Source organism: Dermacentor andersoni, chromosome 4 (assembly GCF_023375885.2).
Source record: "Dermacentor andersoni chromosome 4, qqDerAnde1_hic_scaffold, whole genome shotgun sequence".
In the NCBI taxonomy this organism is placed as follows: domain Eukaryota; kingdom Metazoa; phylum Arthropoda; class Arachnida; order Ixodida; family Ixodidae; genus Dermacentor; species Dermacentor andersoni.
The window spans coordinates 172,607,234-172,626,549 of record NC_092817.1 but is presented as its reverse complement, the minus strand read 5'-3'; the positions used below and the strand labels follow the sequence as shown (position 1 = coordinate 172,626,549).

General features: G+C 47.5%; 1 protein-coding gene across 3 annotated transcripts in view; it reads right to left on the bottom strand.

The window, feature by feature from the left end:
- Positions 1 to 2,179: 2,179 nt before the first annotated feature.
- LOC126530690 (lysine-specific histone demethylase 2-like) overlaps positions 2,180 to 19,316 on the bottom strand; it is a 71,568-nt gene continuing 54,431 nt past the window's right edge. For 2 of the 3 annotated variants that reach the window (XM_072287973.1, XM_050177959.3), the window contains exons 17-18: positions 18,768 to 18,920; positions 2,180 to 7,511 (exon numbers count right to left, since the gene is read on the bottom strand). In XM_072287973.1, the coding sequence (XP_072144074.1) occupies positions 7,389 to 7,511; positions 18,768 to 18,920 (276 nt within the window). In that variant the 3' untranslated portion in view covers positions 2,180 to 7,388. The remainder of the gene's footprint in view (positions 7,512 to 18,767; positions 18,921 to 19,316) is intronic. The other variant, XR_011893963.1, reaches the window with a different exon arrangement.

Sequence of the window (19,316 nt, the reverse complement as noted above, 5' to 3'; positions counted from 1 at the left end):
GCATGTATGATTAGAATGTGGAGACGTCTACCCAGCGGTCGATTTAGGCACCACTGGCCTCCTTGAAGCCCTTGGGTTCAGCGGAAGCAGTGATAAAGCAAACATGTCCGCAATAGGCATTAGTAAGAGGCGATTGGAGGGTTGGTAGAAGAAAAGTAGGGAAACGACAAAAGACAGACGTACAAAAGCACAATTCGCAATTTGGGTGTGGTAGTTCATAGTGTTTTTTCCTTTCTTTATTGTTTAACCTAGGTAGGACATTAGGCAGTATAACAGCAAGAGCTTGGTGGCACAACCCAAGCCCCGTTCCAAAGGGGACGCTCATAACATCCATCCATCCATCTATCGTAGCACCACCTAGCCCAAGTGGGAAGTCTGCGAGGCAGTTTTCGAGCTCACACCTCCTTTTGTCCCTGAAAAAGACCAGCTAACGGCTTCTTCAGGGTGTCTACCAAGTTGACATTTCCAAATTCCCAGAGTTTTCCAGGTCTTCCCCGAGTGCTTTTGCACAATTCCCCGAGTGAAACAGAACTTCCGTTTTATGTCGAGAGGGGCTCACACCATGCTGCCCAATGCTATCACTCTCTAGTAAGCATGTTAAAAAATAAAAATGACTTCATCTAGCTTGAATAGCAAGGAGTAACGGTTATATTATTTAAAAGAGAAAAAAGCAGGAAGGGGGTTATAGTAAACTGCACAGTGAATAACCTTCGAAAAGAATGGTAATATCCACTGCAAATCGAGTTGAACATTCTCAAATATGAATAAGGAGATGCATACCAAATGAAATATTTTCGAATATGAACTATTCCTATCAACTGATAGCAAGCTCATTGGTATGAGGCCTGAACTCTGTCACAAATGAGGTTCTCTCTCAACAGCTGGTAATTAAGTCAACCTTAACTGTCCTGAAATACTCTCGGCCCCCGCACAATGCCTCAGTGTTGCATTTCACTGATTTAAAGATATTATTTTGGTTTGGATGAGGAAAACCTGCATCTCAGCGTCAGCCAACACTTTTTTTTTTAGCTCAAGCCCCTTCAAAGAAGTGGCGGCACGCTTCCTTTCCCGTTCATTCCTAGATGTGTAGTTCCTTTCTGTTCTCGTCCTTCCCCTGCGCGTTTGCACCATGGACCATTTGAAGCATCCTCTTGGTCAGTTGTACAGTAAACGTGCAATTTCTTACACTCCCTAGGGGCCGCAGAAACGTCTGAAAAACCGGGCATTTCGAAAAAGGGAGGATGACAAAAAATTGAATGCGTCTTTTACTGATCTTGAGGGATCAAAATTGTCACAAACACATCCGAAAAAGCTCTGAAGGCCTACCAGTACACTTATTAGGCATATCGGTGCTCGTACTCTGACAGGAGATGGCAAGTGCACACGTGTATAATTAAAGAATACGTACTGTGTCCCGTAACAATTGCCCCTCCAAACGATTATGCTTCACCGTGTAACATTTCTGTACTGAGGCAAAGCTGACTTCCGGGACCCGGCATTATGCAACACGCCGTGCTTTCCGAGTTCTGAAGCCAATCGCCAGGACCAGAAAGGCGGAGTCGGTGACATTTGTGACAGCGGCGAATCCTTTCAATAAAAAACACTGCACCAAACGGCAAGAAACTTAATAACGAACGTCGAAGCAGCTAGGCATGGCGTTTCTGCGGTGATGGCTACGGCTGCCAGCGGATCTGCGTGAGAGCGCCGGTTCGAGGCGGCGAGATACTCAAAGTTGAAGGTGGTGGCTTTGACTAATGCCGTTTCGGACCTGCGGTCATGGCAAAAAGTCCGGACAATCGGACAGCGAAAGGTTCTTATACATTGACCCTATGGTATACGTGGTGGTGCCGTGAGGCTGTCGGGAAGTCAACTCCTCGTCGACACGGCGTCAACGACGATTCGTTACGATTCCTCTCTATTTTACTCGAGCCAGCTAGCGTTATCGCGATCTTAGTTCCCTTTCGATAAAATTACAGCAAATTTTCTCTGATAGAAGCAAAAATTTGCTGAGTTTCCCCTGAACATTTTCATGCAGACTATTCAAAACCCTGAGAATTCCCGGTTTTCCCGGTTGGTAGACACCCTGAAATCTTGCACGCTTCTGTGCAGCGCTTTGATTTGGAAGCACCACACTTTTCTTTTTTCCGTGCTTCGACAAAGAGAAGGGAGGGAAGCAGTGTTTGGTGGCTCAGCGAACGTTTATTTACAAAGCAACGAAGGCATCACTGTGCTTATCACGGTGGGGGAAGGAATCACAAAAACTCGGACAGCCTCACAGTGACACTTTTGAGGGCTTTTACATTCTGTTGAATGGCAGGTGGTAGAGCTAACGATAGGTTTGAAATGAAAAGTGGTGGTTGCACATGGCACAAACGTCGCTTGCACAAGTCGAGGCTGTTCATGCTGTCAGCCCCAATTACGGCAGCATAAGATGACAACAGCACAACACGTTACGAAAAACAATGAAATTATTTGCCGCAATTGCAACCAGCACCTGTGGAGCAACCCTTCTGGTGCTGACAGAGCACATTTTCCTCTGCATCGACGTCAATGCTGATGACGTTCACTTTACAGTAACAAACGTTAAACAAATACTCACCCAAAAATAGTAGGGTACTAGTTTTACATTAGGGCAACTCCCAACTTTGATCAATTTTTAACATGGCAGAGTCAATGCATTCTTACCGCTAAGTATGCAGAGGTAAAAGAGGCCAAAGCAACGTGTAATGTGTTCAGAAGATGCAATGTACAAGTGTTATGGACAGAATAACTTCACCTGATTCTTGCTTTTGCAATGTGTACAGATCCACCACACATTTTACTCTTTGTAAAGGTGGACACAGGATGACACAAAAGCACATTGTGTGAAAAAGTCAAAAAAATATAAAAATCTGATGCACAAGATCTAGCTTTAGGTAACAGTAGTGTCATACAGGGAGACATAATGCACGAGTAATGTGCCAACAGTCTCCCACACAATGATTGGGTCTTTTGAGTGAAACATTCAACAAAAATTGACAAAAGCGTTCATGATTTGGACAACCACTCTAAGGACAGCACTTTTCCCCACAAGTATGCCCGATGTTTTCAGTCAACTTCAAATGTTAGCTGCCACTTGTCATACCATTACACTTTATCAAAGTAAGTTGAAAATTAAGGAATAGAAAAACGCAACATGCTTACAAAAGCTATGAAAGTCTATCTTTGATGTTCCGAAACCACAAGCCTGCATTTTGTCTCCTGCAGAATGTCCCGATTAAACAATGCATGCCGCCCTGTTTTTACGTAACATTTTTCACACCGTACTTGATGGTGCCTATTAACATTCTAAGTGGCTTTGTGTGTTCCCAGCAGTTAACATGCTGCCAAGGTAGTCTATGTGGCCCTGTGGGCACCACTCAACTTGACATACTTCACCTAGACATCTTAAGTTTCTTTATGGGTCCCCATCAGCTGACATGTTTTGGCTATGCCCAAAGGGGCTATGGGGCCCTGTGGGGACCCACCAGCTTGCATGCTTCACCTGGGAAACGTTGGAAATGTTCCCATGGTTTCCCATCTGGTGACATGCTTTGCCTGGGTGAGCTTCAGGTGGCCCTCCGCATACTCCTCAGCTGACAAGTTTCATTTGCTTACCAGATGTGAGGAAACTGCTGTAATACCAATAGGAGGAGCCAGACATCCTTTTCTTCTCTACAGATTCCACGTGCACACAAACATGCACTTTCACCACAAATATTTGCAGCTCTACACATTTCATGGAAATTGTATATATACGCAAGCAACATGCTCACATGCAAGGCTGTATTTACACGGCTGGCTGGCTACATATAATCTACAGACGGAGTATTTCTTGCTGTTTGTACAGTTTTTTTTTTCTTCAACAGAACAAATCAGGACAGGCACAAAATGTGAAATGAAGGCTGAACTTGAAGGAAGCAAGTGCGGAGCTTGCCTGATGCAGCCTTCCCACGTTACACCAAGGAAGTGAAGTCCTGGTGAAGGTTAACAGAAACATGGCTCATTGTACTGCAGAGAGCCTACAATGGTCATCGTCTGCGCAGGGGATCGACACACACGCATGCTGACGTGAATGAAGCACAAAGGGTTGCATGCAATCCAGACTCTAATGTGGGAACGAGAGCCACCAGAAGAGAACCTAGAAAAAGTACAGGATATTATAAAACATGCATTCTGCATAAAACGGGGAACATGGGTGAGAGATTAATAGCTTTCTGCAGGGTCATTCCTTCCTTCTGAATGGCAAGCATTTGAGTGGCCACTGAACGTCGCACGAGGCCTCTTGTTCCAGTCAAACACCATCACTGCCGCAGCATTAGGTTCACGCATGCTAGGGTTTACAGGTGCGCCCCTATTAGCTCGGCTTCAACTCCACCGAACAGAGGGCAGCGTCACGCCATGACTAAGTAGCTGCTACTGTTCAACAGAGTCTCTCGTAGAAGCACAAGCTACAATTAATGTTACAACCACGGCCTTTCAAGATCTACTCACTAAAGCACTGGAACGGAAGGGTGTTTCCTAGACAATTTTTGTGTGCCGCAATATCCAAAGAATGCTGTTGCCACGCTGCGACTACTTTAGATCTCGGGGCTGTGCTGCGCTCTGCCTAACGAAGCCAATAAAAAGGTTGGAGCCAAGCCACATTTGTAAGAACGGGGGTCAACAAACTCGGACAGGCTCTGTAAAGTTCGACGACAGTGCGCTACGCAGAGCACTGGGCCTTGCCCACTCTACACACAGCACCCCACTCCCTCCTTTCAGTGCTGGCCTATCACAGTCATAGGGCTTTGTGTCTTCCATACAGCAGGCTGGAGGTGCCTGTAAAAATGGAAGCCTATGCTAGCCTGGTATATTCACTGGAGGCTTGGAAGAATGGGTAAACAGCGTGCGCACAGGTCACTGTACGCAACAGCTCAAACGTGTGCTAAGTTGGCGCCGTGTATACCAACAGAAATAAGTGATTTTCTCCTACAAAACAAGAAACATCCGTCACGGCACTGCATTGGTTAATAAAGAAACGACTCCCAAACATAAACAAGCAAGCGCTTTGGTGCCAGAAATAAATCAACATGGGAATGTAAAGCAATGTACAAGTTGCGTGCCATGAAAGAACTTTTTGAACAAAACCTTGCTTTAGGCATTCCATGAAGGTGAACCAGTAACACTTTGCGAGCTCTGGTAACTATAAAAAGAAACGGTATGTGAAAAAGATGGATGACGCGAGGAATGAAAGAATGGGAAACAAGGGTCACTTTGTTCCATGCAGCGTAGGGAAGGGAGAGCAAGAAACAAACTGCAGCCTTCATTTACAGACGCTCGCACACTCCACTGGTGAAATGCGTCATTGCTGCTACTTTGGCGTACCTGTGTGAAGTGCACACCGTCGTGGCCGCAGAGCCAGATCCAGTGGATGCTCCGCTCACCAGAAATTAGGCGAACGAGAGGCGAGGCTTGTTGGCAGTGTTATGGATAGCAGGCAGTCGCATTACGAGTGTTCATTCACACCACGCTCGGCGCAGGTTTCAGTTCCATTCAGCGAAGATCATAAAAGGCTCAGAGGGCAATTTATGTGGACTGATGCGTCTTCAGAGGCCAACTGCATGAAAGTTTCACTGTGACAAAGTTGTTTACAAATGAGGAATACGTACTCCACTAAGCAAAAATATGGAGACCAGGGATACCATGATGGAGTCAATTTTCTTCTGAGCCGATTAATGCAACTTGAAATTGAGGGCTGCCGTGTAAACTTGGCATTGAGAACATTCCAGTGCACTCGTCAATTCTCATTTGTGCGTCTGAATTACAAATAAATTCAGTCTTTTCGGCCAGCCCGAAATATACTTTTGCTCATGAGTGTACTACAGAAGCAGTCATGCCAAAGCTGCAGGGCTGGTAACTATCCCATCTTTAAAATTAGCAGCCTTTAAAACGCCAGCTGCAACGAAATTTCACTTTGGCTAAACTAGTTATGAGTAGTATATAACTAGTGAAGCAGCCTAGGCAAAGCAGCAAGGCTGGTAAATCTCCAATTTTCCTATCAGCAGCCTTTCAACAGTGCCTAAGCAGACGATGCATGCACCTGGTGGTTAGTGGACATGTCGCGAGTCCCCAGCATGTGGCCTCCAAGATTTTTTCAGCATGCCATGGGAGGTATTCCGAACTTTTGCGACGCATCCGCTCGTATTTCAAACATAAAATTTTGCACGAAGGCTGCTTTGTATTTGCACTACCTGAAATGAAGCTTCTTATGTGTTTCAAAATTTTGTTGCAGCTGGACTGTAATTTGTATCATTCCCGTTTAAATCTCTCCTGGTAACATACATAATGGCAAAGTAATCAAGTGTCCAACACAGCGTCCAGTGGCTTACAAGGCCTTTAGGTTAGCCGGCGTTCGATTCTGAGATATAGAATTTCCAAAATCACCACGCAACTGCTGCTCTTTCAACTGCTAGCACATGGAAATCATTCACGTCACTAACATAATTAAGTTTACCAGCAATTGCGGTACCAACAATCAGCGAAGAAGCCGAGAACAATTGTGCTAACGAAAGTTCACAACCTATCTCGTCACTGCAAAGTTAAAAAAAGAAAGAAAAAAAAAAAGAGAGGGAAGCCCGCTTGGAATGGGGACCACCCCGTACGTGCAGGGCCTCGTGATGCATTTCCTTCAACTCCAGACCTATGGAGAAGCCACAGTGACGACTACCCTGCTAGCCACAACACTCACACAAGTGCCGGTTGGTCAGGTCATCGTGTTCCGTCACGGTGCTAAGGCTCTTCTCATTAATTTAAAGAAGAAGAAACACACACACAGCACCCTAAGTAGGAAGCCACAGTCTTCACAGTCGGGTCTCGTTTGCCACCTGCAGCACACGCTGCAGTCTTTTCCTTCACATTTTTGTGGGAATGCGCACATTCAGATGGAGAGCAGATGTTGAGACAAAATGGAACTGGAAGTGCACGATGATGGAAGTAAAAAGTAACAGCAGAAACTTGAAAAACTAGTGCACTCGGGAAGAACCTCGCCACCCTTCCTAAGGTCTCAGTTCAAACCCTCAGCTTGTACTCTTTACTCACCTCTTCACTCAAAACCATAACTCAGCCGGTCAATGCGCCATCGCGACAGCCATGCAAGTAGGTTGGCTCCTTGGTAAGCTCTCGCAACTGTAGCTCAAATGAAATAACCGAACGCAACGAACGAAGGGCACGAAGCACTGCAGCCTCTTGGAAGTTCACTCCGTTGCCTTGGCAATCCGCACATTGTTTCCACACACGGACACACAAAACAGGTTGCTTCGGCTCAGATGCAGACGTCTCGAAAGGTGGCCGACCCAGCGGTCAGCTCGGCAGCCGGCTCGGTGGCCAGCTCAGACGTCCAGCATCAGGTCGGGCTCGAGGCCCAGTGGCAGGCGGCGAAGGATATTCCAGGCTTCCCGCAGACCACTCATGTAAGCCCCGCTCACGGTCTGTGGGAACATCCGGCTCGTACCCTGGTGGGGGGTCGGACAACAATGACTGGTTTTGCAGCAACGTGTCATTACGTAGCACTGTTTTGACACAGCTCTATGCGAAGTCTAATGGTGAACTACAGAAAGGAAAACAGAATCGGAAACGAGAAAGCATCACTCCAGTTTCTGAGTGATGCTTTGGTGCTTCGTTTCAATAATTTGCTACAGTACACTTCTATTAATTTGGTTTTGGCCAGTGCCCATGCATCTGTATGGGCCCAAACGTTTGCTAATTTGATGCTAGAATTGGCCTTCGCTGAATAATTCAAACTTGTCCAGTCAGCAGCACGTGCTTGACCTCTGTGGTGACCCCAATAGCAAACTCTCTGGTGGCAGCGTCTGTCTTGGTGGAGCTTAAGGGTCAGTGACGGCATTGGATACGTAGCATCTCCTGTCGAAAACATCTATTTTCTGCCTGGCCTAGGAAGGTTTTCAAGCAATAACAGTAGCTCACAGTGGCTGATTATGGTATTTATTCAATTCTAACAGGCCCTAATCTTGTTTCTTCGGAAAAAAAAAAAAAAAAAAAAAAGAATGGATGGAAATTGCCTGCGCGGTGCTCAGACAGGATACAAAAACTGCCTTCGCAGCTTTGGAATGTCTTACTGCATAAAGCTTGTTTCACATGGTGCAAGTTACGTCGCTCCAGCAATTTCCATCGCATGCGACCAAAATCCCAGATGTTGAACCCACCCTCTGTGACTGCGACCAACCGGTTCAATTGGTTGGCGTAGCACCGATCAGCAATTTTTGTGAGTAAAAAAGAAAAAGAAGAGGAGGAGAGAGCGTGAGAGAGAGGGAGAGAGGAGAAAAAGATTTGTTGGAACTGTGCCAAGAGCTACTTTGCGGTTTGCTTTGGTTATGGAGGTTGTTGGGAAATGTCTGTCGTTCAACAAATCAACTAACTGAGCGGAGCAGTGGATTGCGCAAGCAGCACGCAACCTTCAGCACCAAAACACAAACAAAGCAGATAAAAACTCGTAGTTGAGGTTTGTTTCTGCGATTTCTATGTGTTTGTTGACACGCAATGTTGCTAATCAAGTGACGCTTTTCTCACGTTGGCTTCGGGTGCTGAGAGTGTGTACTTTTGGATGGCTTTCGGCTATTCATATGCGCTGCAAGTTGTAGATACTACTAGGTGACCCATTATTAGGGTTTTCTTGCTACTCGCAATACAGCTTCGGCCCATCATAACGTAACCACTTACATTGAAATACTGGCTATATAATGTGGCATTTTTTGACTCCCATTTACCCTCCCATAGAACTCCGTGTACATATACCCACCACTTATAGTGCAGCCGCGCAAAACGAAATACCTGTTATAATGCGGCTTCTGCAGGAAAATCCCGCAGACAAGCGCAGTAGTGAGCGCACTTCTCAACAAGGTGTGCCACCGATAGGAGGGGAAAGCGACGAGAGTGCTGCTGCGGAGGAGGAAACGCGGAGCGAATAAACAAGAAATGGGGCTGGGGAGACGGTGGCAGCGATGTGGGGATGGGCATGACGGGGGCCGCCTAGGTGACAGAGAAGCCGTTGCTCTGCACAGACTGCAGGAATGCAGGTATGGCGCGTGCAACCTTGCCTGCCGTCAGTTTGAGCGGGGATGTGGCTTTCGAAATTAACTACCGTATTTCTCCGTTAACTTCCTCCACTGCAGACGAGTTACAACAAATGATTGAGGACCTTAAAAGAGAGAGTGTAAGAGTGGGGTTGAAGATTAATATGCAGAAGACAAAGATAATGATAAATAGCTGGGGGATAGTCAGCCTCTAAAGTCTGTGAAAGAGTACGTTTATCTAGGTCATCTAATCCCAGGGAACCCTGATCATGAGAAGCAAATTCACAGAATAAAAATGGGTTGGGTCGCATACGGCAGACATTGTCAGCTCCTGACTGGAAGCTTACCATTCTCATTGAAAAGGAAGGTGTACAATCAGCGCATTTTACCGGTGCTGACATATGGGGCAGAGACTTGGAGACTAACAAAGAAGCTTGAGACCAAGTTAAAGACCGCACAAAGAGCAACGGAACAAAAAATTCTAGGCATAACATTAAGAGACAGACTTTAAGAGAAAAAAATGGAGCTGGGCAGTTCATTGATAACCGTTGGGCCATTAGGGTTACAGAATGGGTACCGAGAGAAGGGAAACGCAGTCGAGGACGGTAGAAGACTAAGTGGAGTGACGAAATTAGGAAACTTGCGGGTGCTAGTTGGAATCAGTTGGCACAGGACAGGGGTAATTGAAGATTGCAGGAAGAGGCCTTCATCATGTAGTGGACATAGTATAGGATGATGATGACGATGATTTCTTCTTGGCTTCTGACGAAAGTTGGCACAAACATTTAGATTGTCTCCCTGATGCTTCCATAAAAGCTCAAGAGTGATACCTTGAGAGCCTTTTATTCAGCAGAATCATACTCCTTTGCACTTTCTGGAGGGCCTGGGGAGCTTAAACAAATGCAATAGAAAGCTCGTCGAGAATTGACTGCACAGCTAAAACAAATGCAATAGAAAGCTCGTCGAGAATTGACTGCACAGCTAAAATGCATCGTGAAGGATGTGACAACCAGGCTTCTCTTTTATTCCGCAACAAAAATTTTTTGGATTGTCATTTTTTTATGTGACCTTTGCATCAGGCAGACTTATGGGGTGAACGAACAGCCATAAGTTTACAAAAAGCCAAGCTAAGAAAGAGAGAATGTTAAGTCCTGCACTAAAGCTCAAGGAATGTAAAAGAATGACCAAAGAAGAAAAGAAAGGGTCAAAATAGGCTAAACGGTAACAAAAAAATCAGCTCTAACAGTTAATCAGGGGAAAAAAAAGTGATGAAAAAATGGTTTTCGAAGTTTCGCCTTGCCTCCGCTTTTCTAACATCACCAGGATTATAAGTTTCTGGTGTCCTTAGCAATGCAGGGCTTCTTGGGCATGCGGCCTTTGGTCTGACGTGCTTTAGATGGCCTTTGTTTTTTTCCCGTAGGGCATCCATTTCTGCAGGCCTTCGAAGAGGATGCTTTCCAGGATTCAAGCCAAGCGAGGGACAGAACTCCCTGTACGCATGAGAGTGGCTTGTTGGGCTAGTTGGTACATGGTTATACTAGGAGAATTCCAGCAAACTTGAGTAGAAAAAAATCCAGCTTCCACCTTCCACCATCCTGTCTCTTTGTCTATGTCTGCCTCTTGATTTTTTTTCTACTCTCAAGTTTGCTGGCATTCTCCTAGTACATCCCTGCACGCACGAATAGTTTTTGAAGACTGCCTCACTGATTGTGCAACAATCTACGAAGCATTTTGCTCTTTCGACAGAATTGATCATATTACAGAACAGACTCTTGGTTGCATTCTGCGTCTTTCCTTTCCTCGGCAACAGCCGAGTAGTTGAGCGTTGAGAGGCGTCGATGCACAGGCAGCAATGCAACTGCAAACACGTGTCGCCAGTTTGTATTTGTGTTGGGGCACTGCTTTGCCGTCAGCTTCTGCAGCCCCATATGCAGCACCCGAGGGGTCCTCGTGGGCAGAGCTCACGATGAGGCTCTTCATCTGTTGAAGTAACACGATCGAAGGTTCCCGTTATGGCCCTCAGCATGTCAGCTACGTCACTTTTGTCACATATGGCTATACCATAATAATTAGTAAGTCTTTTGATTAGGTCTTAATAGCAGACCGCCCTCCCCTCAAATTGGTTGATTTCTTCCACTTTTGGGACAAGCGTGCATGGGGCTGTATATACGCTCTTCCCTATGTGATTGATACAGTCTTTGTTGAACGGAATGAAGCCGTATGCTTTGTCTTCATAAAGGGCCTGGAAGAACGGATCTGGTCGAAACTCGCAATAACGAAATCGCCGGGGAAAGTGAAATAAAAACTTGCTTTCGTGGAAATTTCATTGGCTCGAGAACGAGACAGAAAAGACAGGAAAATGGCTTGCAAAACAAAAATTCATTTCCAAAAGTTGGTAAGCTTACTTTGCCAAGCCTTGCTTTGCAGCAACTTGACGGCGCTGGCTTTATTCACAAAGCAAAAAGTGGTTCATTCCCACGTTGTCGTCGTGTTCACCGAAAAATGAACAAATTGTGTGGAAGGTGTCTGACACATCCCATGGGTTCGTCGTCTTCTCTTGTTTTGGTCCCTGCCGTTGTCAGGTTCGCACACGTTACCTATGATGGCCTTGTTGGTCATCTCCTCGTGCACAACATCTTTATCCGCGTGAACAAACTTGTCGATACTGAGGCCACCTGGAACTTCGTTTTCCACGGCACAAAGTCCTCCCCGTGCGTAGGTCAGCGATGGCAGCACTGCACCTCTTTGAGTGTGCCTTTGGGCAAATCTTCCTCCGGTGCCGCAGGATCGGCGACGATGCCTGCCGAGTGGCAATGAAGCCGGCCTGCTTAAAACAATTTGCAATCATGGCTGGACACGCTTCACTGCATTGTTTCCGAGCGCGCCGAGAATGGAGGCCCTGTTTTTCAACATCGCAGACAGTGAACTGCACGTAATTCCAAAGTTGTCGGCAATTTCCATCTTCTTTCTGCCCTTTTCAGCCTGGGCATTAAACGCAGCCTTTCTCAAAGCATAAAAGTTGCAGTTTCTTTTTTTTGGCCGGAGGCAGCATCTTTTTGGTAGGAAGCAGACGGTCCGATCGACATGCACACAGCTGACGCACGCACACACACACACAATCAAGTGCACGGTACACAAAGCGTCATTGGAGTCTTCGCTTGTGGATGTAGATTTGGCTACTCAGCGATTATTGATCCACATGCCATGCAGGTGCTCCGCTCCATTAGCACATGCCGTGATGGCACACGGGACATAAATGTGCCCACTGGGAGGTCGCCGTCACTTTGTTTTGTCTTCTTATTGTTGTTTTTTAAAATTTAGTATATTACTGGTCAGGACACTGCGCATCACTCGCCCGTTGCAAAGGATAAACTCCAATTGTCATCATCATCGCCATCACCTGTTGCCAGGCGCAACTAACTGCTCCACTGCTGTTGTTTTGTAAACAACAGAGTTCGAAATTTCAGTCGGCATTCTACTTAAGTCTTGCGGAGTTGTTGGCGGTGCAGGGGGAACTTCGAATAATTGAGCAGGTCTGAAAATGTCGTCAGTGACTTGCTTCGATTCTCAGATATGTGTGGCTGCTTGGTCTGCATGTTTTGCACGTGAGCACCTTTTGAAAAATGTTGTTCTGGTTATAGTGCGGTACCATTTATATCAGCGGCTTATGCTATGAGCAGCCTACGCTGCATGTGAAAACGCCACAGTTGTAGCGCGGTGTGCCTTCACAGTCACGCGTACGTATATGTCTCACGCGTATGGAGCAAACTAAAGAATGTGCAGCTACGGTCAAATGATGTGTCGAGGAGGTACAGTTGCCGACCGATATTCTGGACCTCCCAGGGACTGTTAAGAATGGCCGTACGGGGTGGCAACGTGCCAGCTTTCAGCCCGCTGCACGTGTTCCAAGCCCACCAGACGGGGCGCCCTTCGGAGAACTGCGAAGGACCGGCAGCCACGTGGCGCGCGATCAGCTCAGGAAATTGGTACTTGGCCGAGCCATCCGGGACAAAGCAGAGTTCTACGAAGCCCTCTGACGTCGGCACTGAAAGCTGGGCGGTACCGAGAACTGTCCGGCCTTTTCACCTGTGTGTGCGTGCAACACGCGCATTTCCGTCCACGGGGCCCTCGAACGTGTCAGCCTTTGTGTGTGTGGGCCGTACTGCGGGGCAGCGGCAAGTTTACAATGACTGAACGAGCGTTTCCGCCCGCTGGGACTCCGTCCACGTGGACCTCGAAGAGTGACGCCGAATGATGACGTCGAACTATGACGTCAAGCGGAGAGCTTATAAGCAGCGTTTGCCAGCTGCTAGAGCGTGCTCGTGTTGTGCTCGTTGTCGGGAGCGTTGTTAGTCTTGTGGGCTCCATATGGGAGTCGCGCTAAGCTGCCAATGTATCTTGCTTAAACTGTTAATATGTAAATAAATCCTGTTCACCGAGTTCCTGTCTACGACCTTCATCTCCTACAACTGAATGGCAGCGGTGAGATCAGACTACGGCTCCTAGATCGGCCTACGACTCGGGAGACAGCAACGGCAGCTGACGGACGTTGGCACATGGTGACCGACCGGCATCCTGATCAAGTTGGAGGCGACTTGAGATTGACCACCTCTTGCAACTGACTGGATAAGGCGGGGAAGGACTGGTGATATGGTGCTGCTTCAGCGGGTAAGCGTTTGGTCTTGGCTGTAAGATTTACCAGGCTTCAATTTCACTTTGTTTTTGGATTTGATTCGCTGGGATCTTTTACTTGTATTTTGATTTGCGTGGGTATCGCAACAAGTATTGTGTTGCGATACCCAAAGCCAGAGCAGAGCCAAAGCTTAAAGTAGCGACCATGGTCCTAATGTGTTTGACGAGAGCTGACCTGTTGTGGTTGTGTGTAGAGACCGAGGTAGACGTAGATGAGGACTTGAGGGAGTCAGAGATTCGTAAAACCATTCTAGAAAGTAACAATGATTTGAAATTGATAGAACAAATGGGCAAACAAATTCTAAGCAAAAAGCAGGAACAGGAATCAATTAAGCAAGAATGCCAAGAGCGCGAGCGAAAACGCCAAGAGCGCGAGTGAAAACGCCAAGAGCGTGAGCAAAAACGGCAGGAGGTTGAAAAAGAAATTGCAGCAGTAAAGAAACAGATACAGGATTTGCAGCAGCTAAACGCACAGAGACAACAGCGGCTTGAGAAATCTGTAGGCTGGACGCAGCAAAAGTGTGAGGAAGTAGATTGCAGATTTTCGTCGAAAGCCGAGAAAAGTAGTAGTACCTGTGAGAGTAGCAGCACGTTCATAGGTGAACTCGAAGTGCTAGCAGCTAACGAAGCCTTAGTGGCAACAGAGGCCGTTAAAGGCCAGAGTGAGAGCGACGAGGTGCTGTGCAAACAGAGGACTGTAGAGACAGCTAGGCCAGCTGCGAACAAATTGGCACAGTTACCGCGCGTGTGCGTCGCATCTCATGGTAGCGAGTTCGTTAGCGAGGTACAGAATACTACGGACTTGACAGACGCGAGCACCCATGTCGAGTCAGGTCTGCGTGCAGAAGTGAAGTGCGAACTGGACAATGCAGTTGAGAATAGTTCTCAGGGTGGCGAGCTCCGTAGCTCACGAGAGAACAACTGCATTGTTCAGGGATCAGTGCGGCTCTCCACCAGTCTAGACAGCCTAGATAGGGATGATTCAGTTGTTAATCATTCGGACTGTGCGCGTGAGACAGCGATCGATACCGACGGGCTGTGTGCAGATGCACAGCGTGAGCTGGGCAATGCAGTAGAGGGCAGTTCGCAAGGGTGCGAGTTGCATAACTCGAGTAAAGCCTGCTGCATTGTTCCAGAGTCGGTTGAGCTGTCCGCCAGTCGAGGCAAAGTGAGAGTAGATTTAAACGTAAATCACTCAGACTGTGCCGGTAAGAGACCGATCCGGGCCGACGAAATGTGTACCGGCCAGCACGAGGCACGAGAAGGCGACATGAAAGTGAGTGCGAAGAGAAAGCGCCGTAAAAAGAAGCGCGGTAAAGACCGAAAGACGGTAACTAATGTAGCGCCGCCAAAGATGGCGAGAGACCCAAGAGGGCAGGGCGCGAGGAAAAAGGTGCGGTCGTCACTGACAATGTTGACGCATCGAAAACGTTCGAGCCACCGGTCAAAAAGGAGACCGAGAAGCATGTTCTGCACGGATGCGGACAAAGGGCACGGGGCTGTTAAACTCCTCGTCGTTCCGTAGTTCTTTTTATAGCTCAGCGTGCAGTACGAAGAAGCGCAAGGTGGCAAGACGAGACCAGGTGGCGAGTAGCGACGCGGTCAATCGAGTTTGTGAGGAAAGCGGGGCGCCAGGACGCAAATTGGCTGGAGACCGTAACGTCTTGGGGGAGCTGATAGTGAGTCAGCCCTTTTGTTGTTCCTCGGCAGCCAGAGTAGCTTTCAAACCGCGACCACCTTGGGTACGACTCAAAGTATGAGTCAGACGTAAGCGTTTGGAAAGGGAGGCCGAGAGCCCTTCCGTAGAAATGAAGTGTGTTGTTTTTTATTTTGAGCATCGGAAAGTTTTCGCGATTTGAGACTACGATTTCTTTCAATATGTAAGGTTTGAGCTTTGTTTGTGTTTTCGTTTGAGAAGCTCAAGATTTGAAAGAGGCGTTTTTTTTTTTAAAACATGTAGTCTCGCGAGTGTTAGTCAATGAGTAAATAGGCTTTCTTTTTTTGTGTGTGTGAGTAACCTGAGGGTCAAGGTATAGGTGAGAGGCCCATCGTAACGCGCGTGTGTTTTAGTTAACCTGCTTTTTTATAAGCGTTTTTTTTTATTTTCTAAGGTTAACCGCGTAGATTTTCAGTAAGTGCGTGATTTGCACTGAGAAGAGCTCTTAGGTCCATTAGCGCGTGTCCTGTGCGGACGGAAGGAAGCAGAACGTTTATGACTGGGTTGCTCGTGTGTGTCGAGGGCAGCCGTATTCTGACTTCTCTAGTACGCGTGCGTAGAGCTAGTTATTAGAAAACACATTTGTTCAAAGGTTCCTCTGCGTAGTGTAAGTTACGCAAGTTTGGTTGTTTGTTTAAGGAACGTGTCCTGTGTGGACTAAAGGAACAAATGTGAGTCAGCGTGATGAAAACTTTGTTGGATGCAAGCACGTGTTCGGAATAGGGACCACAAAGCTAGCGCGATTGTGATTGCGTACCTGTGGAGTTGGCCAGACTGTTCAGTGGCAACAGTACGTGAGATAAGTACGCCACTGCGATAGGGTAAGAACAGGCTGTTCGTGAAGTTAGGCTGCTTATGTTATGTTTGGGTATTGGTGTTTGAGAGCCTTCGGTTTAATTCTGCGTAAACCTTTACTCTTGTGCAGCACGACAGTCAGGTTTGGTCGAACTGAAAGGGGAACGTGAACGCTCGCTTTGGCGGCACGAAATTCTGGGGCAAAATTTGGGATTCCCAGTTGAGTGACTTGCATCGGAATTGTGATAGGAGGCCTGGTGGGTTAGCAGCTGATTCCGGGCGTTTGAACACTGAGCAGTATTGTGTTGCCGGGTCGGCTCTTCTGTGACAGTTGTTGTAAGATGGTTGAAGGCATTCCAAGTACGCAGGGGTTGCAGAGAGCAAAGCCATCGTCTTGCTCGCCAGCCATTCTCTTCCTGCCCAGCGGTTGCCAGCACTGGCCAGGCGAGATTTTCCGGGCCATGGAGGAGCTGTTAAGAATGGCCGTACGGGGTGGCAACGTGTCAGCTTTCAACCCGCTGCACGTGTTCCAAGCCCACCAGACGGGGCGCCCTTCTGAGAACTGCGAAGGGTCGGCAGCCACGTGGCGCGCGATCAACTCAGGAAATTGGTACTTGGCCGAGCCATCCGGTACGGAGCAGAGTTCCACGAAGCCCTCTGACGTCGGCACTGAAAGCTGGGCGGTACCGAGAACTGTCCGGCCTTTTCACCTGTGTGTGCGTGCAACACGAACATTTCCGTCCACGGGGCCCTCGAACGTGTCAGCCTTTGTGTGTGTAGGCTCGAACGTGTGTGCCTTTGTGTGTGTGGGCCGTACTGAGGGGCGGCGGCAAGTTTACAATGACTGGACGAGCGTTTCCGTCCACTGGGACTCCGTCCACGGGGACCCCGAAGAGTGACGTCGAACGATGACGTCGAACTATGACGTCGAGCGGAGAGCTTATAAGCAGCGTTTGCCGGCTGCTAGAGCGTGCTCGTGTCGTGCTCGTTGTCGGGAGCTGAGTGCTCTTTGTCATACTAGAAATGTACTAGTGAGCTGTGTGCTCGTAAGCTGTTTGCTGTATGTTAGTCTTGCGGGCTCCATATGGGAGCCGCACTAGTCAGCCAATGTATGTCCTGTTCAAAATGTAAATACTGCCAGTAAATCCTAGTTCCTCCCAAGCTCCATCCCTACGACTACGACCGCTCCGAATCTTACAGGACCAAAAGATAATTCGAAAGATTCATTCAGCCAAAAAGAAAAAAAATTATTAGGCTTAGAGTGGCTTAAAAGCAAATACCTAATAATGCCCTGCGTCCTACTACGCTTGGAGGTGATCAGATCTGCTCGGATTTGCGCTAGAGGGATGTCGTCTCCACAGTCGCCAAGAGTGTAACCGTGTTGGCGATCTCTACCAACGAAGATCGCCATGGAGATCGAAGAAACGAGCCACATTTCTTAGCACCATTTGGACCTCGCAAAGGCATGGGAGGTCTCGCCGAGCACACGAAAGTCAAGCCACACAAACACACACAAAGATGCGATGTCTCCGACACACACTTCCTCAGTGGACACACAATGTGCAGAATGGCGACCGAACTTAAAATAAAGGGAGAGAGAAAGAGAGATAGAGAAATAGAAGAAGGGTATTTTGGACCGCATGATCATGACAATAGTGCTAACTGAAAGAAAGGAAGGGGGGAAAAAAAGCCTCCTGGAGCATTTTGTCAGTCAAGGAAGAGTGGGCTTGGCCTCCGAGACCGCAGGATAGTGTGTGCTCTATTGATAGCATGCACCTCCCAATCTTGGAGGCTATAAAGCGGGCCACTGGAAGCCAAGCCTGGCTATGCTAGTGGAATATCCAACACGGCGTTTTCGAAGATCGGGTAGCATGGCTTGGAGCAGGCGATTTAGTCTGAAAAATCTAACTTTGGGACCTAAATTCATCTGAAAAATATAATTTGCACGAATGCATTAGCTCTATCGGAACACTGACAGTGCATTTATTAACTCCAGAATATCCATCCAGGGCAAATTTTTGTAGTCTGAAAATTGCATTGCAGACTGTATGTTGGGTGGATGCCAGTTTTCCCTGGCATGAACTTTCCTCCACCTTGTGGGCTTCCGCAGGAGTGATTTATTTATTTATTTGGGATACTTTCCTGGCCAGAAGGCATTACAGAAAGGAGTGGTAAGTGAAAGAAAAAGAAAAAACAGTACATAATTATACAATAATTGGTATTAAAGAACGGCAGAAAATACAAAAGTGGGCCATTGCCAACCTACAGCGTGTAGAAAAGCACACCTGTAGTCGGCGTCCAAATTGCAGCCCCCACCCCCCTCCCCGACCTCCTGAGCATGAAAAGGCAATCTCGAAGGCCATGTTTTCGTGCACTGCAGGCATTGGAAGTGATTGCTTCCCATATGTGTTCAGTGACTGACAAATAAGAAAGTGATTACACCAGCTGAAAAACAAGTGATTGGAGACACCCACCTCGCCAGCGAAGAAGAGCCGATCAGCCAGTGGCTCGGCCAGAGTGGTGTACGCCTCGCCCGAGCCCCCACAGCGCACGTAGCTGTAGACCATGCGTGAATAGGGGCTGTCCCGCCAGTGGGTCACGGTGTAGCCCTTCGGGTCGGGCACTGTCTGCACACGTCGTCACAAAACAGCTGGTTATGACACATTTAGCCAGCGAGTTACTCTGTCTTGTACCACAATGAAGCCAGGCTTAGCATGAACGCAACTGTTCTTTCACTTTTTTGCATGGGCATAGAGTTTCATATCAACACAACAACGCCCCGCTTCATAATGGTAGGCCATGTTAGGAAGGCTGGGGTGACTTCTCTCGCTGCATGCATTTGTGAGCAAAAAAATAATGTGTTGCACATGAAAGAAAGACCTATGTAAGAGTAATCTAATTCACCGTAAGTAGTGGGATCAAGATTGCCACGATCACATTACCAGGTTCGACAGTCCTCGTAGGGCTCGAGAAAAAAAGAAAAAAAAGAGTCAGATCCTCTTTTCTGTTGAATTTGCCACTTT